At 50.6% G+C, this 25,711-nt stretch overlaps 1 protein-coding gene and 1 pseudogene across 1 annotated transcript; both read left to right on the forward strand.

Annotated features, from left to right (window-relative positions):
* The window catches only part of LOC135877976 (RING finger protein 112-like), a 1,138,053-nt pseudogene that overhangs the window by 942,719 nt on the left and 169,623 nt on the right, over positions 1-25,711 (forward strand).
* On the forward strand, positions 14,044-17,013 carry LOC135877464 (serine protease 27-like). The gene is made up of 6 exons (XM_065402901.1): positions 14,044-14,101; positions 14,538-14,564; positions 14,764-14,926; positions 15,110-15,381; positions 15,878-16,047; positions 16,747-17,013. Exons 1-6 carry the CDS (start codon positions 14,044-14,046, stop codon positions 17,011-17,013), a joined length of 957 nt encoding a protein of 318 aa, XP_065258973.1.

Raw genomic sequence — 25,711 nt, forward strand, 5'->3', positions numbered from 1 at the left:
GCAAAGATTTACTGGGCTATACAGCCAGGGGGGCTGAACTTCAAGTGATAAGCTACTGAATTAACTGGTTGTATGCGATATTCCTGCATTAGAAGCGTGTATGGAGTGAGGCCTTTTCTGAGAGCTAATGACATGCTGGTGATGAATGTCTTTGTGAAATGTCTGTAGCAACACTCTAGGGGGAATTATGGACACTCATTAGGGTGACCAGATGCCCTGTTTTTAAAGGGACAGTCCTTTATTTAAGCTCTCCTGCAGGTGTCTCAACTTTTTCTTAAAAATGAGCAAATTGTCCTGTATTTTCTGACTTCCTCCCATCAATATTGGTGGGTCTTGCTGCTGGCTGGATCCCTGCTCAGCCAGATGCCCACCTACCAGTGAGTGGGGAGGTCCAGTGGCTGACAATGGGGGTGGGTTTGCAAGGCTGGTGGTGGGGCAAAGCTGAAGCGTGTGGAGCCGGTTGCCAGGGCCGGCTCTAGGCACCAGCCAAACAAGCTGGTGCTTGGGGCGGCACATTTTTAGGGGCGGCATGGACAGCGCCTGAATGCCGCCCCTGCCGCCCCTGAAAATGTGCCCCGGCCGCCCTAGCTCACCTCCGCTGCTGCCGCTCGCGCGCCGCTGCTCGCCCTCCCTCCCAGGCTCTCAAACCTGGGAGGGAGGGGGAGATCCCGAGCGGCCGTGGCACGCGAAACAGCTGATTCGCGTGCCGCTGCTCCCCCTCCCTCCCAGGTTTGAGAGCCTGGGAGGGAGGGGGAGACTCCGAGTGGCCGCGGCGTGCGCGCCGCTTCTCTCCCTCCCTCCCTCCCTCCTAGGCTTGAGAGCCTGGGGGGAGGAGGCAGGGCTGGGGATTTGGGGAAGGGGCGGAGTTGAGGCAGGGCTGGGGGTGGGGTAAGAAAAAAATGGGGGGGGGGGGGCGGCCAAAATTGTTTTTGCCTTGGGGCGGCAAAAATCCTAGAGCTGGCCCTGCCGGTTGCTCCCCGTGCTGGTTCATCAGCACAGCCCCTGGCCAGCAGGGCCCTGCCCTTATCCCGTTTCCAGCTGGCACAGGCTGCATGCTGTGAGCTGCGGTGACTGGTGCGTGCGGGGAGGCGCCAGGTGGTGGCCAGTTACATGTTGCCTCTGCTGCCCACCCATCGCCCCTTTATGTGCTCCCCCTCTCGCTGTCCTCTCCCTGCTTTGCCCCTTTGCCCCCCCGCCCACAGCCCCACTGCTTCTCCATAACCCCTGGCAGGGCCCGTCCCGCTCCCAGCGCTGTGCGGAGAACCAGCTCCTGGTTGGAGCGCTCAGCTCACCAACAGCCTGGCTGGCAGGCTCCTTGCTTCCCCCACTGCCTCTGGCTCAGCCGGCATCCTGGGAAAGCTCAACACCCCCCGGCCCTCAGCACTGGCCAGGAGGAGCCAAGCCCTGCATGTGCCAATGCCCCGCACAGCGCTGGCACGGGGAAGCCTCTCCACCCCTCAGCTAAGCTCTGGAGTGGGTGGGGGGGAGTGATGTCCAGCCTGTTCCCATCCTGACCCCGCAGGCTCCACAGCAGCCCCCCCAGACAGGGGCTTAGCACCCTCTTCACCTTCCCCCTTCCCTGGGTCCTGCCCCCAGGGAGTGTGGGGCTGCTCCATTCCCTAGGCACCCTCCCCCACTGAGCCACCTTTCTGGCCAAGTTTCCCAAAGCCCCAGCAGTCAGGTTCCCTGGGCCCTGGTGCACAATGCAGCCTTCGGGCTTAACCCTTCCTGCCCCCGCAGTAGGTGGAGGTAGCTGGGTTATGTCGGTGGCCAGCAGCAGCCTCTAGGTGTTAGTTGCCTTTCGACACTATGCAGGCAGGTAGGGACGGGAGCTGTTTCCAGCCACAGGGGATGGGAGTGGGCAGAAGAGATGAGCTCTGTAAAGACACGAGCCTGGTCATCCCTTTCCCCCACCTCCTCCCCTGCGGCTGGAAGCAGCTCCCGTCCTTTCCTTCCCGCACAGTGTTGAAAGGCTGCTGCTGGCCACATTCTGGTGTGAACCTTGGCAGAAATCTGGGGGGGGGAGGGGGCGTGTGACCCTGTGTGCGCCCCCCGCACATGTTGCCTCGGGAAGATGCGGTGCCAGATACCAGGAGAGGCGGGTCCATCCTGGGGACCCAGCCAGACATGGAGGGAGGAGTGCGACAGGAAGGGAGGGTTGGGTTGGTCGGTCAACCCCTCTATGTGAGAGAGGTATACGGAAGTATGTGTGTGATCCCTCCCCATGTGTGCGTCTGGGAGTAGGGGTGTGTGTGTGTCACCCCTCCCTGTGTGAACCCTAAAGCCTTAAAGACCAGAAGGTAAATAAAAAAGAATCCAACTACGCAGTATTTCTTTGTAAGAGGGGCTCAGTCAACTTGATGTTAATCTGAACGTTTGTGCTGCATAGTTCTGATTTGGTTGCTGTGGAATTTGCTTCAATACGAGTAATTTTACCAGATGTCCCATATTCAGCATAGGGAAATACGGTCACCCTAACACTCATTGACAATCTGTTTGAAAGCATGTGGCCGGACAAAGGAAGGAGCAGTTCCTGCCCAAGCAGGGGGAGGGGGGAAAGCTATTTACCTGACTCTTATGTAAATTAAGCCTGGTGGGATGAAAACAATGGAAGCCCCATTTACACACAGGGGGATGGGAAGCCTCAGGCAGGAAGAACAGCCTGAGGCCGTCCTGCATCTTGAAACAAGCTCATTGAACTTTGGGAGATATAAGCCGGGAGAGACGCCGTCTTTGGCCTCCATCACTACACGCTGTGGCAGGGCCCCTCCTCCGTCTGGCTGGGTTCAGCACTTCCCCCGCTCGTGGAGGGGGGGGGGGCTGGCAGTAAATCAGCCCCACTCTGGATAGTGCTTGTCTACCCCCTCGGTGGCTATTGATCAATTGTCTCTGGCTAGGCCTGGGGCAGGCCCAAGCAGCGTCCTGCACCAGACAACAGAAACACATTCAAAACACAAAATAAAGGGGGACCCCTTTCCCTGCCCCCTCCCTGGCTGGGGGGTGTTGACCGTTTGTTGACCTCGGGGTGCCAGCCCTTCCCCTAGACAGGCACTCAGTTTGGTTGTTTCCCCTGTCTGGAGGAGATCAGTCACTGGCAGCCCCACCGATCAACTCCTCCCCCATCCCCTACAGCACCTCCCACCCACCAGCGGCCCCACCAATCAGCTCCTCTCGCTCCCTTCCAGCGCTTCCCGCGTTTCCATGGATCAGCTGTCCGGTGGCATGCAGGAGGCTCTGGGGGGAGTGGGAGTAGTGGGGGTGGGATGCATTCAGGGGAAGGGGCGGAGAGGGGTGGGAAGAGGCGGGGTGGGGGTGGGGCCTTGGGGGAAGGGATTGAGTGAGTGCGGGATCTGGGGCGGAGCCGGGGTTGACGACAGGCGGAGAAATGAAAAAGCCGGCGCCTGTGGGGAAGGGTGTATCTACCCCCAATTAAGTTAATAAGCTGTGAAGTGCTCTTGTGTCTTTAAAGGAACAAACGAACCTTACAATTTCTCTGAGCTGTCCAGGAGAGGGCTGGACACTTCAGGGCACAGAATGGGGAGAAATTGAGGACTGGGGGTGTGTGTTGGGGTCACCCCTGCTGGTTGTAACTAAGGTTGGTGGAAGGCAGAGTGGGGTTGTGGGGCTGTAGAAGTTGTTTGCTTTTTTCTTTTTTTCTTTTTTTAGAAAAAGTCTGTTTTTTTTCATGGAAAAATGGGTGTTACAGTATCCTCACGTGAGGATCATTGTTTCCATTCAAAGTGGCAGTGAGAGATTCCTTATTAAAAGGTGTTTTACTAATCAAAGTAGAAATGAAAGAGTAAAACCAACTCATTTCGGGAGGGGGTAGCATTGTGCCAGGTGCTGAACAGACTCTGGCTGAGAGTTCAGGGCCCCCGTTGTGAGAGGCGTTTCATAGACCCTAACTGAGACCAGGGCCCCTGCGCAGATCCGGATGGAGCACTTTAAGTAGATAGAGGAAAGTTTTCTGCTGAGCCTGTGAAGTCCCTTACATTCAACTGATCGGCACTGCTCTGTTTGGATGTTTGTGTCTCTGGCTGTAATATGGTAGCTTTTAAACACCACATCCAATCTGTTGTCATTTCTGGGAGGGGCGCTTTGGGCGCTGTTGATATCACAGAGCTGATTCTCTCAGGCAGAATGCAGTGAGTCATATTGGGACGGTGCCAGCAGGCCTGGGTTCATTCAGCAATTCATGGGCACAACCCTACGGCAGTTGAAAGCAAAAATAGCCTAGTTATTTACCTTTGTTCACACCAAGGCAAATTAAACAGCAGCAGGTGGCTTTTGCAGGTGATGAGCTGATACCTTCTTGGCATTGACAATGACCTGGGGAGAAGTTACAAAGAAAATGTGACCCAATTGGCCCCAAATCTTTCAGTAACATTTGGGGCCTTGCCAGATTCTTTCTGTAAGAAGAGGATGGTGCTATGAGTCAGGTCTATTCTTTGGTGGCAATCCTGTTTGTTCACAAAGAATGCACACACAAAGCCCTGCTTCCTTGAACTCAGTCGGGACAAAGCACAACAGGTAGTTCTGTTGCTCAGAAATTCCTAAGGCTACAAATCCAGCCAGTCCTGTGCTGGAAGAAGCTCTGTCTCTTTCCCTTCATGCTGTCCATGGCTTCTCTCACTGTCAACTGACTCTTGCCTCTCATACACAGTTTGCCCCTGCCTTTGCAACCAGTCCCTCAGCCTCCACAGCTTCACTCAGGCTTCAGCTTGGGTGGTGGCTTTTACTGTGTCCAGCACTCTCACGTCACAAAGGAGCTTATTTGCTTCTTCCATTCGGCCTGAATAAAAGAAGCTTAGAATACCCATCGCTTAAACCAGGTCTGTCATTGTATAGTTTTCATTTGATTTCATTTCCAATTCTTTCTTTCTTTCTCAATCCCTTTTATATTAACATTTAAAAAATAAATCTAGATAATTTTCAAAATAAATCTTGCTTCAAAGTGATACGTCCAAATGTGTTTTTTGGAATATATCAAAAAACAATTCCACTTTTTAGAATTTTTTGTTGTTGAAACTATTTGGCAAATTCAATCTGAATTTGTGAATAGTTTTGGTAGACTCCAAACTGCATATTTCAGCAATTAAACTATTCCTCAAAAAGATGTCACTCAGCTCTGCTTACTAACACAATAGCCAGGACACTGACATGCATCTCCCTGGCTCGGGTTCCTCACTGCTAGGGAGAGTCGTTTAGTTTTAGACAGAGCCCCTGGAGTACCCCATATCCTTCATGCACAGCTCATAGCTTTTCTTCCAGATCATGGTGTTTTTACCACTGACCTTGGCTAGTCCACAGTTAAACAGCAATCCCCTCCCAGCTATGAAAGCATGCTCCTCTCCTCCCCTCTCCTTCCTATCTCTTCCCTCCTTCTGCCCACAGTTTCCTACTCCTGTGAGTCTTCCCTCCACGTTATGTGTCCCTGTCCCAACACCTGGTTTCTTTGTTCTCCCCTGGTTGATTTTCCTCTTCTCCCTCCTTGCAGAGCAGTTGTAGAGATAGATCCTGCCAGCCTCAGCAAACCCAATTTCCAAGTTGTTTCGGCCTGAATGGATGACCTTTTAGGGTCTAACAAGTGACCATTGTACATAGTCTTGCTGAGCCAGCCCTCCCCGTCAAGAAATGTCATATTCCACATGGAAGCTCTCCACAGCACAACAATTTCATCATAATGACTTCACAGCATCAACTGGAATTTGCAAGACATACGGGACAGATCCTCCAAATCTAGAGTGATGCAAGGAGAAGTGCCACACAGTCCAAGCAACAGGGCAGATAATGTTACTTAGCCCGAACCCCATGATAACCCTAACTCCATGATACCCTTATCCCTAATCCCCACGATAGAATCATAGAATCATAGAATATCAGGGTTGGAAGGGACCTCAGGAGGTCATCTAGTCCAACCCCCTGCTCAAAGCAGGACCAATTCCCAACTAAATCATCCCAGCCAGGGCTTTGTCAAGCCGCGCCTTAAAAACCTCCAAGGAAGGAAACTCCACCATCTCCCTAGGTAACGCATTCCAGTGCTTCACCACCCTCCTAGTGAAATAGTGTTTCCTAGGGTATGTCTACACTACGAGAGTAGTTCGATTTTACTTAAATCGAATATGTGGAATCGATATTGCAAAGTCGAACGTGTGTGTCCACACTAAGGACAGTAATTCGACTTTGTGAGTCCACACTAACGGGGCAAGCGTCGACATTGGAAGCGGTGCACTGTGGGCAGCTATCCCACAGTTCCCGCAGTCCCCGCTGCCCATTGGAATTCTGGGTCGAGCCCCCAATGCCTTCTGGGGAAAAAAATGTGTCGAGGGTGGTTTTGGGTAACTGTCGTCATCCAACCGTCACTCCCGCCCTCCCTCCCTGAAAGCGCCGGCGGGAAATCAGTTCGCGCACTTTTCTGGTCAGTGACAGCGCGGACGCCACAGCACTGCGAGCATGGAGCCCGCTGCGACCATCGCTGCAGTTGTGACCATTGTCAACGCCTCGCAGCTTATCATCCACCTTTCCCAGAGGCAGATGCAGATAAATCAGGCGAGGAGGCTACGGCACCGCGGTGAGGGCCTGAAGTCTGAGAGTAGCACAGACCTGTCAGAAAGCACGGGACCCAGCGCCAAGGACATCACGGTGGCAATGGGTCATGTGGATGTTGTGGAACGGCGATTCTGGGCCCGGGAAACAAGCACGGACTGGTGGGACCGCATAGTGCTGCAGGTCTGGGATGAATCCCAGTGGCTGCGAAACTTTCGCATGCGGAAGGGGACTTTCATGGAACTTTGTGAGTTGCTGTCCCCTGCCCTGAAGCACAATGACACCCGGATGCGAGCAGCCCTGACTGTCCAGAAGCGAGTGGCCATAGCCCTCTGGAAGCTTGCAACGCCAGACAGCTACCGGTCAGTCACGAACCACTTTGGTGTGGGCAAATCTACCGTGGGGGTTGTTGTGATGCAAGTAGCCAACGCAATCGTTGAGGTACTGCTCTCAAAGGTAGTGACCCTGGGAAACGCGCAGGCCATCATAGATGGCTACGCCGCGATGGGATTCCCAAACTGCGGTGGGGCTATAGATGGAACTCACATCCCTATCCTGGGACCGGACCACCAGGCCAGCCAGTACATCAACCGAAAGGGCTACTTTTCAATGGTGCTGCAAGCACTGGTGGACCATAGGGGACGTTTTACAAACATCAATGTCGGATGGCCGGGCAAGGTTCATGACGCTCGTGTTTTCAGGAACTCAGGTCTGTTTAGACGGCTGCAGGAAGGTATTTACTTCCCGGACCACAAAATAACTCTTGGGGATGTGGAGATGCCTATAGTCATCCTCGGGGACCCAGCCTACCCGCTAATGCCCTGGCTCATGAAGCCCTATACTGGCGCCCTGGACACTGAAAAAGAACTCTTCAACTACCGGCTGAGCAAGTGCAGAATGGTGGTGGAGTGTGCTTTTGGCCGTCTCAAGGGGAGATGGAGAAGCTTACTGACTCGCTGTGATCTCAGCGAAACCAATATCCCCATTGTTATTGCAGCTTGCTGTGTGCTCCACAATCTCTGTGAGAGCAAGGGGGAGATCTTTATGGCGGGGTGGGAGGTTGAGGCAAGTAGCCTGGCTTCTGATTACGCCCAGCCAGACAGCCGGGCGATTAGAAGAGCCCAGCGGGACGCGCTGTGCATCCGGGAGGCTTTGAAAGCTAGGTTACTGAGTGAGCAGGGTAACCAGTGACTTTTCAGTTTGTGTACAGAGAAGTTGAACCTGCCCCCGTTTCTTTACCCACTAAATGTTCAGTATCCTCTCCAGTTACATACCCCGTTCCCCCCCTTCCAACACACGTTTAAAAATAAAATCACTTGAATTTTGTTAATGAACACCGTTTTCTTTATTACTGTTTTCGTGGGAAAGTGTTGAACCTGGGACGCAGACTGTGGTGGGGAGCGGGTGTAGTGTAGTGATGCAAATGACGCTTCCAAACTCCAGGAATGACAGGCTCCGCAGTGGTGGACTGGTGGTTTCAACGGAGCCTGCCACCCCTCCTGTTCGGGACTCTGTGTGTGGGGGGGCTATGTGACTTTGTGGCAGGGGGGAGGACGGTTCCAGATCCCCTGCTGTGTGGCTCTGTGATCCAGGATAAGGACCGCTGCATAAGATCTGTAACTGCCCTCCCCCACCACAAAGTCACAGAGCACCCCCCACCCCCCACAGAACACTAAAACCACCTCCCAGAATGACCAGGGTAACTAGTGACTGCAATGTGTGTGTGCCCTGCTGCTGAACCTGCCCCCGCCTCTGTACCCTGGTAAAGGTGACGGTTCTGTCCAATTACCAACCCCCTTCCCCCCTTCAGACAGACTCTCCTCTAAAGAACATGATGGAAACAGTAATTAACAGAAACGTATTTTTTATTAGCAACTACATATGAAACTGGGGGGTGAAACTTGGACGGGGGCTTGGGTGAGGCAGGAAGGAAAGGACTTGTCAAATTTTGGGGAATGAGAGCCTTCTAGTAGTAGAGCAGTCTGCAGGGGTGGAGTGAGAGTTTTCACGGACTCTGCCGCCCCTCCTTCTTTGGACTTTGGGTGAGGGGGGTATGGGACTTGGTGGCGGGGGAGGGCGGTTACAGATAGACTGCAGCGGGGCTCTGTCCTCCTGCCTCCGGTCCTGCAGAACATCCACAAGGCGCCGGAGCGTGTCCGTTTGCTCCCTCATTAGTCCAAGCAGCGTTTCAGTCGCCTGCTGGTCTTCCTGCCGCCACCTCTCCTCCCGTTCCATGTGTGATCGGTGCATTTGGGACAAGTTCTCCCTCCACTGGGTCTGCTGGGCTGCCTGGGCTCGGGAGCAGCCCATAAGTTCCGAGAACATGTCCTCCCGTGTCCTCTTCTTCCTACGCCTAATCTGCGCTAGCCTCTGGGAGTGTGATGCCAGGCTGGGTTGGGAGACAGTCACAGCTGTGGGAATGGGAAAAAGGGAGTGAATTCCTCAGAAAGATAAATTTAGTTGTGAACAAAGAACATAGTCTTTCTCTGTAAAGAAGACCATGCACAGCACCCATCACATGCGCACTCAGGACAAGGTCGAATTTTCGGCCTTCGCATTCATTGCCTGGGGTCTTGCAGTGCAGATCAGAGAAGCGGGGCAGGACACCGGAATTTGTGTAGCAGGCCGACATGGTAAGCCGTAGACTTGTGGCTGCTTAAAACTTTAATAGTAGCACTGGCCTCCTTTCACATTGAAAGCAATGCCAGTCCCTGCTGCCAGCAATCCGGCAAGCATGAACTCTGCCCCTGTCCCACCCCCTCGCGGCTGTCCCAGGGAAAGATCCCTGTATGCTGCCCCTCTCCCGCCTCCACCGCGTGGCTGTAAACCGCTGGTTACAGTTCTGTAAAGGAACGGGCAAGCAGTCCCAATACTAACATTCCCCTACCTAATTCAAAGCAGGTCACCATGAGCGACATCACCCTGATGAGGAGCTCAGACACGGAAAAACAAAGAATGCTTCGGGAAAGCCTGCAAAGACCAGGGCCATATGCCGCCATGCTCTGCAGGGCAATGATCCCGGAGTACTTGCTTGTCTCCTGGCGCGGAAATGTCTGCTATTACGGAGGTCCCAATAAGGCCGCTCTCCCCAGGAACCTGATGCAAAGGCTTTCCAATTACCTCCAGGAGAGCTTCGTGGAGATGTCCATTGAGGATTTCAGCTCTATCCCCGGACATATAGACCGGATTTTACTGTAGCTGCACTGGCAGGGACTAAACAGTAGAGCGTTGGGCAGAACAATCATGCAAAACAGTAGAGTAAACAGTAGAGTAAACAGTTGGGCAGAACAATCATGCAAAACCGGACATTGTTAGATTTTTTTTCAATAGTTGCACTGCCCAGGACTGAAACGTTAAGCGCCTAGGGCACACTAATCATGAGAAACCCATTGTTGTTATTGTTAATATTCCTGTTCTGTTAAAAATAAATGTTTAGATGTTTAAAACACTTACTGGATGATCCTTCCCCTGATTCTGTGTCCGGGTTAAGGGCTGGGGACGGTTGGTAGGGGATCTCTGTAAGGGTGATGAAGAGATCCTGGCTGTCGGGGAAATCAGCGTTGTAAGCGCTGTCGACTGCCTCGTCCTCCTCATCTCCTTCCTCATCTTCCCCATCCGCTAACATGTCCGAGGAACCGGCCGTTGACAATATCCCATCCTCAGAGTCCACGGTCAGTGGTGGGGTAGTGGTGGCGGCCGCACCTAGGATGGAATGCAGTGCCTCGTAGAAACGGGATGTCTGTGGCTGGGATCCGGAGCGTCCGTTTGCCACTTTGGTCTTCTGGTAGCCTTGTCTCAGCTCCTTGATTTTCACGCGGCACTGCGTTGCATCCCGGCTGTATCCTCTCTCTGCCATGGCTTTAGAGATCTTCTCGTAGATCTTTGCATTCCGTCTTTTGGAGCGCAGCTCTGAAAGCACGGACTCATCGCCCCACACAGCGATAAGATCCAAGACTTCCCTATCAGTCCATGCTGGGGCCCTCCTTCTATTAGATTGCACGGCCATCTCTGCTGGAGAGCTCTGCATCGTTGCCAGTGCTGCTGAGCTCGCCACGATGTCCAAACAGGAAATGAGATTCAAACTGCCCAGACAGGAAAAGGAATTCAAATTTTCCCGGGGCTTTTCCTGTGTGGCTGGTCAGAGCATCCGAGCTCAGACTGCTGTCCAGAGCGACAACAGAGTGGTGCACTGTGGGATAGCTCCCGGAGCTATTAGCGTCGATTTCCATCCACACCTAGCCTAATTCGACATGGCCATGTCGAATTTAGCGCTACTCCCCTCGTTGGGGAGGAGTACAGAAGTCGAATTTAAGAGACCTCTATGTCAAACTAAATAGCTTCGTGGTGTGGACGGGTGCAGGGTTAATTCGATGTAACGGCGCTAAATTCGACATAAACGCCTAGTGTAGACCAGGCCCTAATATCCAACCTAGACCTCCCCCACTGCAACTTGAGACCATTGCTCCTTGTTCTGTCATCTGCCACCATTGAGAACAGCCGAGTTCCATCCTCTTTGGAACCCCCCTTCAGGTAGTTGAAAGCAGCTATCAAATCCCCCCTCATTCTTCTCTTCTGGAGACTAAACAATCCCAGTTCCCTCAGCCTCTCCTCATAAGTCATGCGCTCCAGACCCCTAATCATTTTTGTTGCCCTCCGCTGGACTCTTTCCAATTTTTCCACATCCTTCTTGTAGTGTGGGGCCCAAAACTGGACACAGTACTTCAGATGAGGCCTCACCAATGTCGAATAAAGGGGAACGATCACGTCCCTCGATCTGCTGGCAATGCCCCTACTTATACAGCCCAAAATGCCGTTAGCCTTCTTGGCAACAAGAGCACACTGTTGACTCATATCCAGCTTCTCATCCACTGTGACCCCTAGGTCCTTTTCTGCAGAACTGCTACCTAGCCATTCGGTCCCTAGTCTGTAGCTGTGCATGGGATTCTTCCGTCCTAAGTGCAGGACTCTGCACTTGTCCTTGTTGAACCTCATCAGGTTTCTTTTGGCCCAATCCTCTAGTTTGTCTAGGTCCCTCTGTATCCGAACCCTACCCTCTAGTGTATCTACCACGCCTCCTAGTTTAGTGTCATCGGCAAACTTGCTGAGAGTGCAGTCCACACCATCCTCCAGATCCTTAATAAAGATATTAAACAAAACCGGCCCCAGGACCGACCCTTGGGGCACTCCGCTTGAAACTGGCTGCCAACTAGACATGGAGCCATTGATCACTACCCGTTGAGCCCGACGATCTAGCCAGCTTTCTATCCACCTTACAGTCCATTCATCCAGCCCATACTTCTTTAACTTGGCAGCAAGAATACTGTGGGAGACCATATCAAAAGCTTTGCTAAAGTCAAGGAATAACACGTCCACTGCTTTCCCCTCATCCACAGAGCCAGTTATCTCATCATAGAAGGCAATTAGGTTAGTCAGGCACGACTTCCCCTTGGTGAATCCATGCTGACTGTTCCTGATCACTTTCCTCTCCTCTAAGTGTTTCATAATTGATTCCTTGAGGACCTGCTCCATGATTTTTCCAGGGACTGAGGTGAGGCTGACTGACCTGTAGTTCCCCGGATCCTCCTCCTTCCCTTGTTTAAAGATGGGCACTACATTAGCCTTTTTCCAGTCATCCGGGACCTCCCCTGATCGCCATGAGTTTTCAAAAATAATGGCTAATGGCTCTGCAATCTCAACTGCCAACTCCTTTAGCACCCTCGGACGCAGCGCATCCGGCCCCATGGACTTGTGCACGTCCAGTTTTTCTAAATAGTCCCGAACCACTTCTTTCTCCACAGAGGGCTGGTCACCTTCTCCCCATATTGTGCTGCTCAGTGCAGCAGTCTGGGAGCTGACCTTGTTCGTGAAGACAGAGGCAAAAAAATCATTGAGTACATGAGCTTTTTCCACATCCTCGGTCACTAGGTTGCCTCCCTCATTCAGTAAGGGGCCCACACTTTCCTTGACTTTCTTCTTGTTGCTAACATACCTGAAGAAACCCTTCTTGTTACTCTTAACATCTCTTGCTAGCTGCAACTCCAAGTGTGATTTGGCCTTCCTGAGTTCACTCCTGCATGCCTGAGCAATATTTTTATACTCCTCCCTGGTCATTTGTCCAATCTTCCACTTCTTGTAAGCTTCTTTTTTTGTGTTTAAGGTCAGCAAGGATTTCACTGTTTAGCCAGGCTGGTCGCCTGCCATATTTACTGTTCTTTCTACACATCGGGATGGTTTGTTCCTGCAACCGCAATAAGGATTCTTTAAAATACAGCCAGCTCTCCTGGACCCCTTTGCCCTTCATGTTATTCTCCCAGGGGATCCTGCCCATCTGTTCCCTGAGGGAGTCAAAGTCTGCTTTTCTGAAGTCCAGGGTCCGTATTCTGCTGCTCTCCTTTCTTCCTTGTGTCAGGATCCTGAACTCGACCATCTCATGGTCACTGCCTCCCAGGTTCCCATCCACTTTTGCTTCCCCTACTAATTCTTCCCTGTTTGTGAGCAGCAGGTCAAGAAAAGCTCTGCCCCTAGTTGGTTCCTCCAGCACTTGCACCAGGAAATTGTCCCCTACACTTTCCAAAAACTTCCTGGATTGTCTGTGCACCGCTGTATTGCTCTCCCAGCAGATATCAGGGTGATTAAAGTCTCCCATGAGAACCAGGGCCTGCGATCTAGCAACTTCTGCTAGTTGCCAGAAGAAAGCCTCGTCCACCTCATCCCCCTGGTCTGGTGGTCTATAGCAGACTCCGACCACGACATCACCCTTGTTGCTCACACTTCTCAACTTTATCCAGAGACACTCAGGTTTTTCTGCAGTTTCATACTGGAGCTCTGAGCAGTCATACTCCTCTCTTACATACAACGCAACTCCCCCACCTTTTCTGCCCTGCCTGTCCTTCCTGAACAGTTTATATCCATCCATGATAGTGCTCCAGTCATGTGAGTTATCCCACCAAGTCTCTGTTATTCCAATCGCATCATAGTTCCCTGACTGTGCCAGGACTTCCAGTTCTCCCTGCTTGTTTCCCAGGCTTCTTTGTCCTAAATGCCACAATAACCACAACTCAACAATAACCCCAAAGCCAGCATAATTTTCACTCCATGAGAACCGTCTCACTCTCCTGGGTACTATTTTTGGCTCTCTCTGCTTTGCACACTCAGTTGGCAATAACATGGGGAAGTGAAAATCACTGGAGGCCTCAACACAGTGACCTCGGCCATCGCATGTTTTCGTTTGGTTTTCCAGGACGCCCATACTGAGGTGACACCAGGAAGAGCAGAATAAAAGCAGTCACAACCTGTTCAGCACGTTGAATTTAGTTGCACTTATTTCCTTGCTTGGGTTACCAGGAAATCAGTCCCCATTATTCTCTATAGATCCAGGGAGGGGCACACAGGTGTCCATAAAAACCTGCCCCAGAACTTTTATTCCCCAGTCAGTCTTTGGTCGGATCAATGGAGGCAGCTGCATGCAGCCAAGACAGGCCTGGGGAAGGCTGAACCATGGGGCTTCTCTGCTCCCCACTGGCCCTAGCACTGCTGGCGATGACCCTGCTGCAGGGTGAGTGTGGGGTGGGGATGTAGGGTCCAGCCCCAGGTGGAGGTGAGCGAGATATGGGTTGTGGGGGAGGGAATTGGGCTTGTGAATAAGAAGGAGATCCAAGCCCTTGACCCTTCATACACCCCCCCCCCCCAGCCCATCTAGCCTGGATTGGTGCATTCAGTCCTGAGCTGCCCCACTCAGATCAATGGGGAGTGTTTATTCTTGAACCTACTGGTGGTAAATCAAATAGAAACACAGCTATGAATTTTTGCTGGCACTGAGGATGGACAGGGCTGTTCTGGGGCAATGGGCGGAGCTTGGGAATTATAGGTGGAGCTACTGGAATTTATTCCCCTCCACACACCTTCTTAGGTTCCAGCAATGCCTGTGCATAAACCTCCACCCCCAACACATACACATTAATATCTTTCCCTTCTCTTTCTTCACTCTCTAGGTGCTCAAGGGAGTTGGAAACAGGCAGGTAAGACACTTCAAAATGCCAGCCTTACCTGCCCTGGATTAGTGCCATGAGAATGAGGCTGGGAGCCCGGACTCCTGGGTTGTATCCCCAGCTCTCGGAGGGGAGTGGGGTTTAGTGGGTTACAGCAGGGAGGGAGAGGGGCTGAAAGTCAGGACTCCTGGTTCTTTTCTCATCCCATGTCAATGCTTTTCCCCTCCAGGGTGCGGCCAGCCCAGAATCTCCGGCCGAATTGTTGGGGGTGGGGACGCCCCAAGGGGCCGGTGGCCATGGCAGGTCAGCATCCAGCACAATGGACACCACTTCTGTGGTGGGTCCCTCATCTCAGCCCAGTGGGTTGTGTCAGCAGCTCATTGCTTCCAATTGTGAGTAACTGGGGCGGGTAGGGACCGGTGCAACAGACAGACATCCTGCCTGGATCTATGCAGGCAAGCCACCCCATGCGGTGTTGCTGTGCGCCTGGTCCCTAGCTGCCCCGCCCCAGACCCTGCTGCATTTTTGGCCAAGTTTGCAATCCATTTGATCATCCTTTTCTCCACCATTCCCAGATCTGACCTTGTCTCTTCCTATCGTGTGAACCTGGGGGAATACCAGCTCTCCTATCCCTCCCGGTGCCAGATCTCATCCCCTGTGAGCCAGATCTTTGTCCACCCCAACTACAGCAGCACGTGGAAGTCTGCCGACATCGCCCTACTGCAGCTGACAGAGCCAGTGCGATACACCAATGAAATTCTCCCCGTCTGCTTGCCAGGCCCCTCCGACTCCTTCCCTGACAACCACGTGTGCTGGGTCACTGGTTGGGGAAGAATAGACTCTGAGGGTAAGACCATTCCCCAGGAGGAGGCGCTATCACTCTGCGCCTGAAGCCCCATGCTCCTGGAGCCCTGTGATTCCTGCAGCATCTTGCAATAATCCCTGCCCAGCTCTCTGCTGCCCCCTGCCAGCTGGCTACCCTGGATCGGCTGTATCCCTCACAGCCAGCTATGAGGCAACTGATCCACAAGGCTCAGTTGGGAACCTTCTGTTTTAGATACAGATGGTCCCTGGTTCAATCCTCGCAGAGGAAACCACCTCTAGGGGCAGCGCTGCACCGATTGGTGCTATGGTTGGGGGTCAGTGCAGGTCCGGTAGCTGGGTGGAGGTGGGGAATGGATGCAAGCGCGGTAGATATGGGGGGAGGGGATGGAGTGGAGGGATGGCTAGAGAGGAGGAGAGTGGGTGGGGGAGGTAGATGGGGACAGGAAATTGTCAGGCATGGGGGTGGGTTTCAGGAGGTGATGGATCCAGTACCCTGATTCTCTCCCCCCCCCCCCCAGTCTCTCTTCCACCCCCCAAGACGCTGCAGGAGGTTCAGGTCCAGCTGATCGACACTGCAGCCTGCAACACCCTCTACAACATCGACCTGGACCCGAAGATCGGCAGGGACCCCGTCAAACCTGATATGATCTGTGCTGGCTACGCTGAAGGGCAGAAGGACTCCTGCCAGGTGAGAGAGGGCTCTGGGTCGGCTGGATGCACGTGAGCCCCAGCGTGGCTCCCTGTCGCCATCTAGGGCCTGCAGTGTGTAGAACGGCTGCTACAGCTGTGCAGTTCCACAGTCTGACTTCCTTCGTGCAGGCAGGAGCAGCTCTGGCTTTTAGATCCATATGGACTCACAGTCCCATGCCTAGGCCCCAGCTCTTGGAGTCCTGTGATTAGGGCAGAGCCCCAGCTTCATTTTTATTTAAAGTAATAGTCAAGTCTTTGCAGATGGATAGAAAAGAGTGAGACTGTGGCTAGAGTGTAACCGGGGCCTCCCCAAGTCTGCAGAGAGCCTAAGCCAGTTGCTCTGAGATGGGAAAATACCGCATGCATCTTTATGGAAGCTGTACGCTTCCAGCCCTACTGCTCTGGGGAGCCCTTCCAGCCCATCCCAAGCAGGGTTCTCTGCGTAGGGCAGGAGCAGAAGAACACAGCCACCCTTTCTGCTGTGAATGTATTAGGGATCCCACCTCTGCCACCAATGCCTCCTTCAGGGAAAGGTGGGGGGAAGGGGCACAATGCTCCTTTCACTTCTCAAGTGGGTGTGGAAAAATATGTGGGTGGGGCCCTGGGATGGTCCATATGCCTAGAGCTCCAAGGGGCTGAGCTGTGGATACTTGGGGCTGGGGGGGCCTTACTAATCCCAATTTCTCTGCCCCTCTAGGGTGATTCTGGGGGGCCGCTGGCATGTGACCACAATGGGACCTGGTTCCTGATGGGGATCGTGAGTTGGGGGGAAGGCTGTGGCCAGCCCAATCATCCTGGTGTCTATGTCCGGACGGTGGCCTATGGCGAATGGATATGGGAGCACATTGGCTCCGGGAGCCAAGCCAGCACCATGGGGAACTGCACCTCAGGGACGAATGATGCCAGACCCTCCTTCAGTAGCTTCATGCTTCTCTTCATCACCACTCTCCTGATGTCACTGTGACCCCCCCTTCCATTGGGACGCCCCCCCATCTCTTCATCCTCCGTTCACCCACTAGTGAAACTTTGCACTGTCTGGGGGCAGCTTGAGATGCAGATAGGAGAGTAACCAGCAACGCCCACATGCCTGAGTCTGCAGACAGCCTGAGCCAATTGCTGTGAGAAGCGGGAGCTGCCCTGAGTGTGACTGACGCTGTTTCAGGTGGGATCTCTCAGGGATCTGTTTATGGCCCTATGCTAAGAATATAAGAACTTAAGAATGGCCATACTGGGTCAGGCCAGTGGTCCATCTAGCCTAGTTTCCTGTCTTCCAACAGTGGCCAATTCCAGGTGCTTCAGGGGGAATGAACAGAACAGGGCAATTATTGATTTATCCATCCCCTGTCGTCCACTCCCAGCATGTGGCAGTCAGGGGCTTAGGGGCTCCCAGACCATAGGGCTGCACCCCTGACCACCTTGGCTTATAGCTATTGTTGGACCAGTTCTCCATTAATTTATCTAATTCTTTTTGAACCCAGTTATACTTTTGTCGTTCGCAACATTTCCTGGGAACGAGTTCCACATGTTGACTGGGTGTTGTGTGAAGAAATACTTCCTTTTGTTTGTGTTAAACTTGCTGCCCATTAACTTCATCAGGTGACCCCTAGTTCTTATGTCATGTGAAGGAGTGAATAACACTTCCCCATTCCCTGTCTCCACACCATTCATGATTTTATGGACCTCCATCCTAACCCCCGTTGGTCGTCGCTTTTCCAAGCTGAAAAGTCGCCGTCTTTTTTATTTCTCCCCATAAGGAAGCTGTTCCATACCAGTAATCATTTGTGTTGCCCTGGTCTGTTCCTTTCCAATCCTAGTATATCTTTTTTTAGATGTGGCGATCAGAACTCCACATAGGATTCAAGGAGTGGGCGTACCATGGATTTATACTGCAGCCTTTTATTGAGTGATGCTGTAGCGGGGTGATCACCCCGCTCCGGCCCTGGAAGGGAACAAGCAGCCCTGGGGAGGGCTGTAGCTCTGAAAGATGGGCTGATTGGGAAAGCAGCCAGAGCTGTAGCTGGCTTAATAAGGGCCCAGCCGGCCCTTATAAGAGGGCAGTGGGCCAGGAGCAGGCAGTCCCCCTCTAGCTGAGGAGGGAGATGGACCTAGCTGCCTGAGTGCTAAAGGGTACTGGAGTGAAGCAGGGCTGGGGAAAGGCCAGAGGAGCTGGGGAGCTCCGGGCCAGCAACTCCCTAGGCTGCAAGGCCTTGTACAAGGCCCCTGGAGGTACTGGGCTGCAGGGAAAGGCAGCAGGTCAAAACCTCCCTTGCCTATGATGACTGGCTTATACAGACTGCAGTCGGCCCCAGTGAAAGGGGGCTAGATGGTGACTGGCAGTAGCCCATAGGCTGAGGCAAGGTGGGGATAGAGGGTGGGGGTTCCCTGGGGAGGGGAGACCCAGATCTGTGGGGTATTGCCTGGAAGGGCAGCACCCCAGGTAAAAGGGCACCGGGGTCCTGGGAGGGACACGGGGGCCAGCAGCAAGCGGGACATTGGCCTGCAGAGGGCGCTCCAGAGCTGGAACCAGAGCTAATTCCCAGGAACCAGCAGGAGGCGCCGCGGGGGTGAGTCCTGCCCCAGTACAGATGAATTTAAGGATGTTTTATGACTCCACCCTGGGTTTAGCTCTGGATGCTGCAGTTTCAGGCTCAACAGCGTGAAATCTCCTGTGGTGCTTTTCTCAAGTGTGGAGGCTCTAGGAACACACGTCGTCCAAGGATAACGACCACAGACACAATCCCAAGTACAAAGTCGTATCTGTACGACAAGTTTTATGAAAGCAATAAGTGAAATGACTATGACCCAGGCATGTAGAAATCCTACCAATTCTGTGCAATAATTATAGCTGTAGTCATACTCACATCCTCAAAGATGTTCTTGGCTCCGATGGACCTCTCACCAATTGATCGGCAGTAGAGGGTTAGTTCCTGCTGGGGTTTCTCCTGTGGGTATTCCCATTTTTATCCAACCAGGGAACCCTTTATATAGTCATAGAATCATAGGACTGGAAGGGACCTCGAGAGGTCATCTACTCCAGTCCCCTGCACTCATGACAGGACTGAGTATTATCTAGACCATCCCTGACTGGTGTTTGTTTAACCTGCTCTTAAAAATCTCCAATGATGGAGATTCCACAACCTCCGTGGACAATTTATTCCAGTGCTTAACCACCCCGACAGTTAGGAAGTTTTTCTTAATGTCCAACCTGAACCTCCCATGTAATTCTAACCACGCTTAACACCTTATGCACATGCATGAAGGTGTCAGCCCCCTTTCCCTTATCTGTACTTCCACACCCCATGAATGTTGGGGTACCTCATTTTCCATAAGTTGTTCATAGTTCCTCTTATGCTTATTAGCCTCTAGGCATGACATGTACTCTTTGGTCTGGACAGACATTTGAAGATGTTATTATCAGGTGTCTTGTGGTCTCAGACAATACATTTGTGGTTTATTGCAATCCATTTTTCCTATTGGTACATCTTATGCAGTGACCTTGTAACCTTATGGGCATAGGGTTATTCCTAGATCACTTATGTTAAGCATGTATAAGCCTATGGCCTAGTATGGCTAAACTAAAATCTTACCGGTCTCAGCCTGTAGGCCTTACATTTCAACCATGCTTTACTTATATAGCTAATACATACTCATCACCCGTAAATACTTATCAGTACTGTACTTCTATAATCCTACAATTTAAATCTATTTAGCATACATTGATTATATAAGAAATAGCACACCAATTGACCATAACATCACATAATACAATGACAAATGGATGATAAAATGAACTAATTGACTAGTGTGCCCCCCTTGACAGGGTGAATATTATGACCCTCCACCCCCAAAAAAGGTAGACAGTGGTACACAACAAACACTGTTATTAGTAACTTAACACTTATATGTACTTAAACCCTATATGTCAATTAAATCTAATTACTGTATACTTGTAACTTAATTATTCGATAATTATTAAGGGATAGTTATTTCTTCAGATATCAACTCCTGGTGGTGGATCTACTGTTCTCCTGGACTTTGGTGCAGAAGCATATGGAGGTTCTGGAACTTGATGTGGGTTTATGCTAATGCATATCTTCATAAATGCCATCCTCTCTAACATCAACTATAGGTGCTACAGGTGAGGTGACGGTAGCTAAAAGGGGAATGGAAATAGGTTGGATTGAACAAAAATGGGTTTTGGCTACACTTGGCAATTCACAGCACTGCCGCGGCAGCGCTGTGAAGCGCAAGTGTAATCGTGCCGCCAGCGCTGCGAGAGCTCTCTCGCAGCGCTGTAAGTACTCCACCTCTCCGAGGGGAATAGCGTGCAGCGCTGCAGGCGCTGCACTCGGGGGAGGGCGTTTTCACACCCCTGAGCGCAGCAAGTTGCAGCGCTGTACAGCGCCAGTGTAGCCAAGGCCTAACACTTCTTGCTCTCTTGATTCATTAAATACCTCTCTGGCTTACCAGTCAACCTGGTTAGCAGGACAGGCATTCACTGTTCATCCAAGGCTTTGTGAAGACTGCCTAAGCATTCAAAGGTAGACAGAAATTCCTCTATGTCTTCCGTATCTTTGCAAATGGGACAAATCCTTTCCCAGTTTTGCTGTTGTGGAGGGGAGATGGAGCTTCGCTCTTCCAAGACTTGGAGCTGAAGTCTGGCAGCTTCCTGTTGCAGTTCCCGAGCCCTTTCCTCGTTCCATCTGCCTTTGATGAGCAGCTCTCTCTCTTTCGGCAGCTTCTTCTTCCATCTTAGCCGTCCTTTCTTTCTCTTTTATTGGGAGTTTGGCCAGCTTTCCTTCATGTTCAAATTGTCACTAGTTTGCTGCCAGTTCCATTCTAATTGCTTCAGCAGGAAGTGCCTCTGGGATAGGTGACCCTGCTTTCTGATCACTGGCCACTAACAGATTTTTAAGTTCTTGCTCTGGGGCCTTTTCCCTAAAAGTCAACCCCCTTGGTGAAGGCATTTTCTGTCAAGATCTTCATATGACCTTGGCTCACTCATTGTAATTGATCTTTAACCCTTAAACTTTCAATATCAAAATTAATTCTTCACAAGCATGGGGTTCTGATCCAAAACCGAATTGACCTGTGGTAGTGTGTATCCTAGCCAGACTACACCAATGTGACTGGGGCCCCAGGGGGGTACACTGAGATTCCTCAGTCAGGGCACACTGCAAAGAATGGGGCAGACAATCCCCCAAACTGGTGGTTATTTCTAATACTTAGGGCACGTCTTCACTAGCGCGGCAGTGCTTTAACATGGCTTGTGTAGTTGCGGCATAGCGCTGAGAGAGAGTTCTCCCAGCACTATAAAAAACCACCTCCACGAGGGGAATAGCTAGCCTCCAGCGCTGGGAGAGCAGCTCCCAGCACTGGTGTGCTGTCTACACCAGCACTTTACAGTGCTGACACTTGCAGAGCTCAGGGGGGTGTTTTTCCACACCCCGAATGAGAAAGTTGCAGGGCTGTAAAGTGCCCGTGTAGATAAGCCCTTAGATTCACCAAGCCAGCAACAAAACAACTTCTACAATACCTTCCTGGTTACCCAGAAGCCAGAAATAAGAACAGTTCCCTTAAAACAATCCAGCCTTGGGCTCCCACTCAGACAGCCAAGTCAAATATGAGGAGGATTACTGAAAATCTTGTTAATCAGATAAAAAGTTCTGCCAATCCCAAAGGATTGGCCACATTATCCACTAGGTCACTGACTATTTCAGATCTTACCCAAATACCAGCTTACAGTCAATTCTTATTAACTGAACTAACATATATTAAAAAAGAAGAGAGAGCGGATTGGTTAAAAGATCATTATACATCTAGGTATGAATAAAGTTCTTAGGTCAGTTTTATAGCAGCGATGGGGAGCTTCAGAGTTGCAGAGAGTTCTTTCCGAATTAGTTCCACAGGTTACAGTCCGATGTCCAACATCAGGGTGATCCAGACTGGAGCTGGAGACCTCAGTCTCGATTCAGATGTGGTGTCACAGAGACCAAGTTTCTAATTGCACCAAATGATATTTGTTTACCTTTAATTTGGCATTTGACTTTCTCTCCTTCATGTTTTTGAATACAGTGTGGACAATATCAATTCAAGATCTGTTTATCCCTAATTAATTCTGGCACTTTTCTCAGTTCCAAGAATTGTAAGGTATTATCAATAGTGTCTATTACATATTCACCATATTCTGAACAAATAATTTCCTTTCTGATGATGTGATTTTTTCCCCTAATCATTTTTATATTTTACCAATTAAATAATCTTAATATGAGTTTAATTGAATATTTTGGTTATTTCATGTGTATTATACACCATAAATCATTCTTCAGTTGCTAAACCATAAATTCCCAGTAACATGGGGTTAATTATTTTGTTAGCTTCTTTCTGAACCACGTAATTAATAGGTCTTTTAATTTTTTCAGTATCCGCCTGTGACCCTGGCCAGACCAGGTGCCAACTCATGTGGAAGCCCCAGGCTAATTCACTTGTGTATTAGTATAGAGCGAAGTGATTGTTAAATGTATAAGAGTGTACTTGGTGTTTAAGCTTCATGAAAATGAATGGGATGTTACTTGCATTGTTTTCACTCATCTGTATCCCATTATAATGTAGTAGCAAACATTTGCACAGTGTATACCCCCATAACTGAATAACCCATCAAACGAAAAAGAAGCCTTGTGGAATGCAAATAAAGAACGTTAACAGAAAAGTGCTAATTTCAAAACAACTGGCCATTATGTGCGATGACTGGAAGTCAAAGACTGAAAATGCATGCCGCATTCTCCATCACCAAAGGAAAAACCCAAGTGGCAGCTTGTTTTCTGTGAGAAGAAGTTATAAGTATGGATTTAAGGAAAGATCCTGGATCTCTGGACTATTTGGACTTTTCCAGGGAAGTGTACCAAATGCAAAGCGGAGATCCCCAGAGACAATCTGGGTACCCTGGAAAGACTTCTGGGAAACTGACAGCTTATTACATCACTGCCACGATTTGGAATTACAAACTGTGACTCACCTGTGCCTTTATTTTACCTGCTTTAGCTTCTCAATAACTCTCATTTCCTTTTCTTAGCTCGTTAACCTTTGGTTAGTTTATTATAGAATTGGCTACAAGTGTTGTCTTTGGTGTAAGATCCAGAGAACCAATTTATCTGGATAAATGACTGGTCCCTTGAGACTGGGAGCAACCTGATGTGGTGTGAGTTCTGTTTTAAGTGATCTTTTATCACAAAGTCCAGTTTGCCTGGGTGGCAAGATACACTGCAGCGTCTAAAGGGATTGTCTGACTCCATGGTAAGACTGCGACAGTGATCCAGGAGTTTACATTTGTCACTGGCTTGGTGAAATCTAATTATAGACCACACCACCAGCTTGGGGTGTCTGCCCTGTTTTCTGACAGTCTGCCCCGAGGTAGGCACTCACGGCCGTGAGCCACTCCAGGCATTGGCATTCCTGTTCCAAATAAACTTGTAATACTGTTTAAAATTCCCAAAAGGATTAATTTCTCATTTGCTTCTGGGAACATAAAGGTTGGCCTTTATATTGATACTTAAATTGGCAATGTCTTGTACTCGTCGTGAATAAACAGTAACCTTATCCACAAGAAGTACTGGAAAGAAAGATGTGACGTTTGTGTCCTTACAATAGCTAAATTCACTCAGTTGCCAATTAGATAAATTTAGCACAATAGGTATAGGTGTAGCAGTCAGACCACTGGCAAGGGCTATTGTAGAACTAGAGATTCCACAGGGTCCTGTGAACCATAGTCCTTTCCCACTGCTTTTGCCTGTACTTCAACTATCAATTATTTGTTAATAACTTTTACACTACCCAAAGATTTAAGTTGGATACGGGCTTTACGCTCTCCTTCATTTATACATATCAGTGCTTCACCTTTTACTGAGCTTTGAACATTTGATTTTGTTGTCCCATAATCCATATGGAATTCCATCAGTTATTGGTGCAGATTTATCTCCAGTTATAACATATGTTTTACATCCTCCCCCCGCCCCCGGATTCCTCGATTAAAGGGGAGATTTTTTTTCCAATCTACAAAAGGCATTTGCTCATTTTCTTCAACAGTAGAACCTCAGAGTTACAAACACCATGAAAAGGAGGTTGTTCGTAACTCTGAAATGTTCGTAACACTGAACAAAACATTATGGTTGTTCTTTCAAAAGTTTACAACTGAACATTGACTTAATACAGCTTTGAAACTTAACTATGCAGAAGAAAAATGCTGCTTTTAACCATCTTAATTTAAATGAAACAAGCATAGAAACAGTTTCCTTACCTTGTCAATTTTTTTTAAACTTTCAATTTATATTTTAGCAGTTTACATTTAACACTGTGCTTGCTTTTTTGTTTGTTTGTTTGTTTTGTTTGTGGGGTATTTTTGTTTTGTTTTTTCTTGTCACTGCTGCTGTCTGACTGCATACTCTTGAGTAGTATAAGGGCCCTACCATCAATCAAACCCTAACCCCGCCCCTTGACCCCTTAAACCCCGCCCCTTGACCCCTTGGTCCCTCCCGCCTGTCACCGGAAGTCCCACCCCGTGGGGGTATTACTTCCGGGGTCAAGGTGCCACCTGACCGGAAGCAAGGTGTGTCATGTGACCCCTCTAAGAACTCCCCCCACCACCCTCTACCAATCAGGAGGGGTTTCGTCCCGATAGGACCGCCCCGAGAGGAGATTTTGACCAATCAGGGTGACTTCCGGGGCGGGGTGACCCATCCGGAAGTGGGTCGTGTGACCCCTCTAAGAACTCCCCCCACCACCCTCTACCAATCAGGAGGGGTTTTGTGCCGAAAGGACCGCCCCGAGAGGAGATTTTGACCAATCAGGGTGACTTCTGGGGCGGGGGTGACCCGTCCGGAAGTGGGTCGTGTGACCCCTCTAAGAACTCCCCCCACCACCCTCTACCAATCAGGAGGGGTTTCGTCCCGACAGGACCTCCCCGAGAGGAGATTTTGACCAACAAGGGTGACTTCTGGGTTGGGGTGACCCCTCCGGAAGGGAGTCGTGTGACCCCACTAAGAACGCCTCCCAAGGCCCTCCGCCAATCAGAGTGCAGCACCATTACCCCATAAATCCCAGCGCCAGACAGAGGAGGCGGCCATCTCTTACCAAGGACACGTGTTTTCGAAAGCGCGGAAAGGCTGCTGAGAGGAAACATGGACTCCTTCACCACCCCCGTGAGAACTTCGGACTTTGTTTTAGCCCCAACCGTCTTTGACCTTGTGTGGAGCAGGCGTTACATCAGCGACAGTTCCAAGGAGGACCCTTTGACCCAGCCATTGATGGATACGTCGGAACCTGACCCCGAAACCCTCGTGAGACAGCCCGATGAACGTGACGGCCTCTCTTTGTCCATCCCCTCAGAGGTGGAAGGCGATCGCGGCTCGGGGGAGTCACCGGCGGACAAGGCGAACGGAAAAGACGGCGCTCAGGTAAATGAATGCTTAAGAAGCGGCGGTCGAGGAGGGGTGGGTAATGGGTTAGGAACCGGGGGTTGCGTAAATTAAAAAACAAGCAGTGAGGGGTGCTGACACGTTTTCTTTTCTGAAAATTTTCTCAACAGCTCGACGATGCCTTTCTAGAGGACCCGGACAGCGATGCATCAAGCAGCGAAGATGAACTGGGCCCACCATGTTTTTGCTCAA

This window comes from Emys orbicularis, chromosome 4 (assembly GCF_028017835.1).
Source record: "Emys orbicularis isolate rEmyOrb1 chromosome 4, rEmyOrb1.hap1, whole genome shotgun sequence".
Lineage (NCBI taxonomy): Eukaryota > Metazoa > Chordata > Testudines > Emydidae > Emys > Emys orbicularis.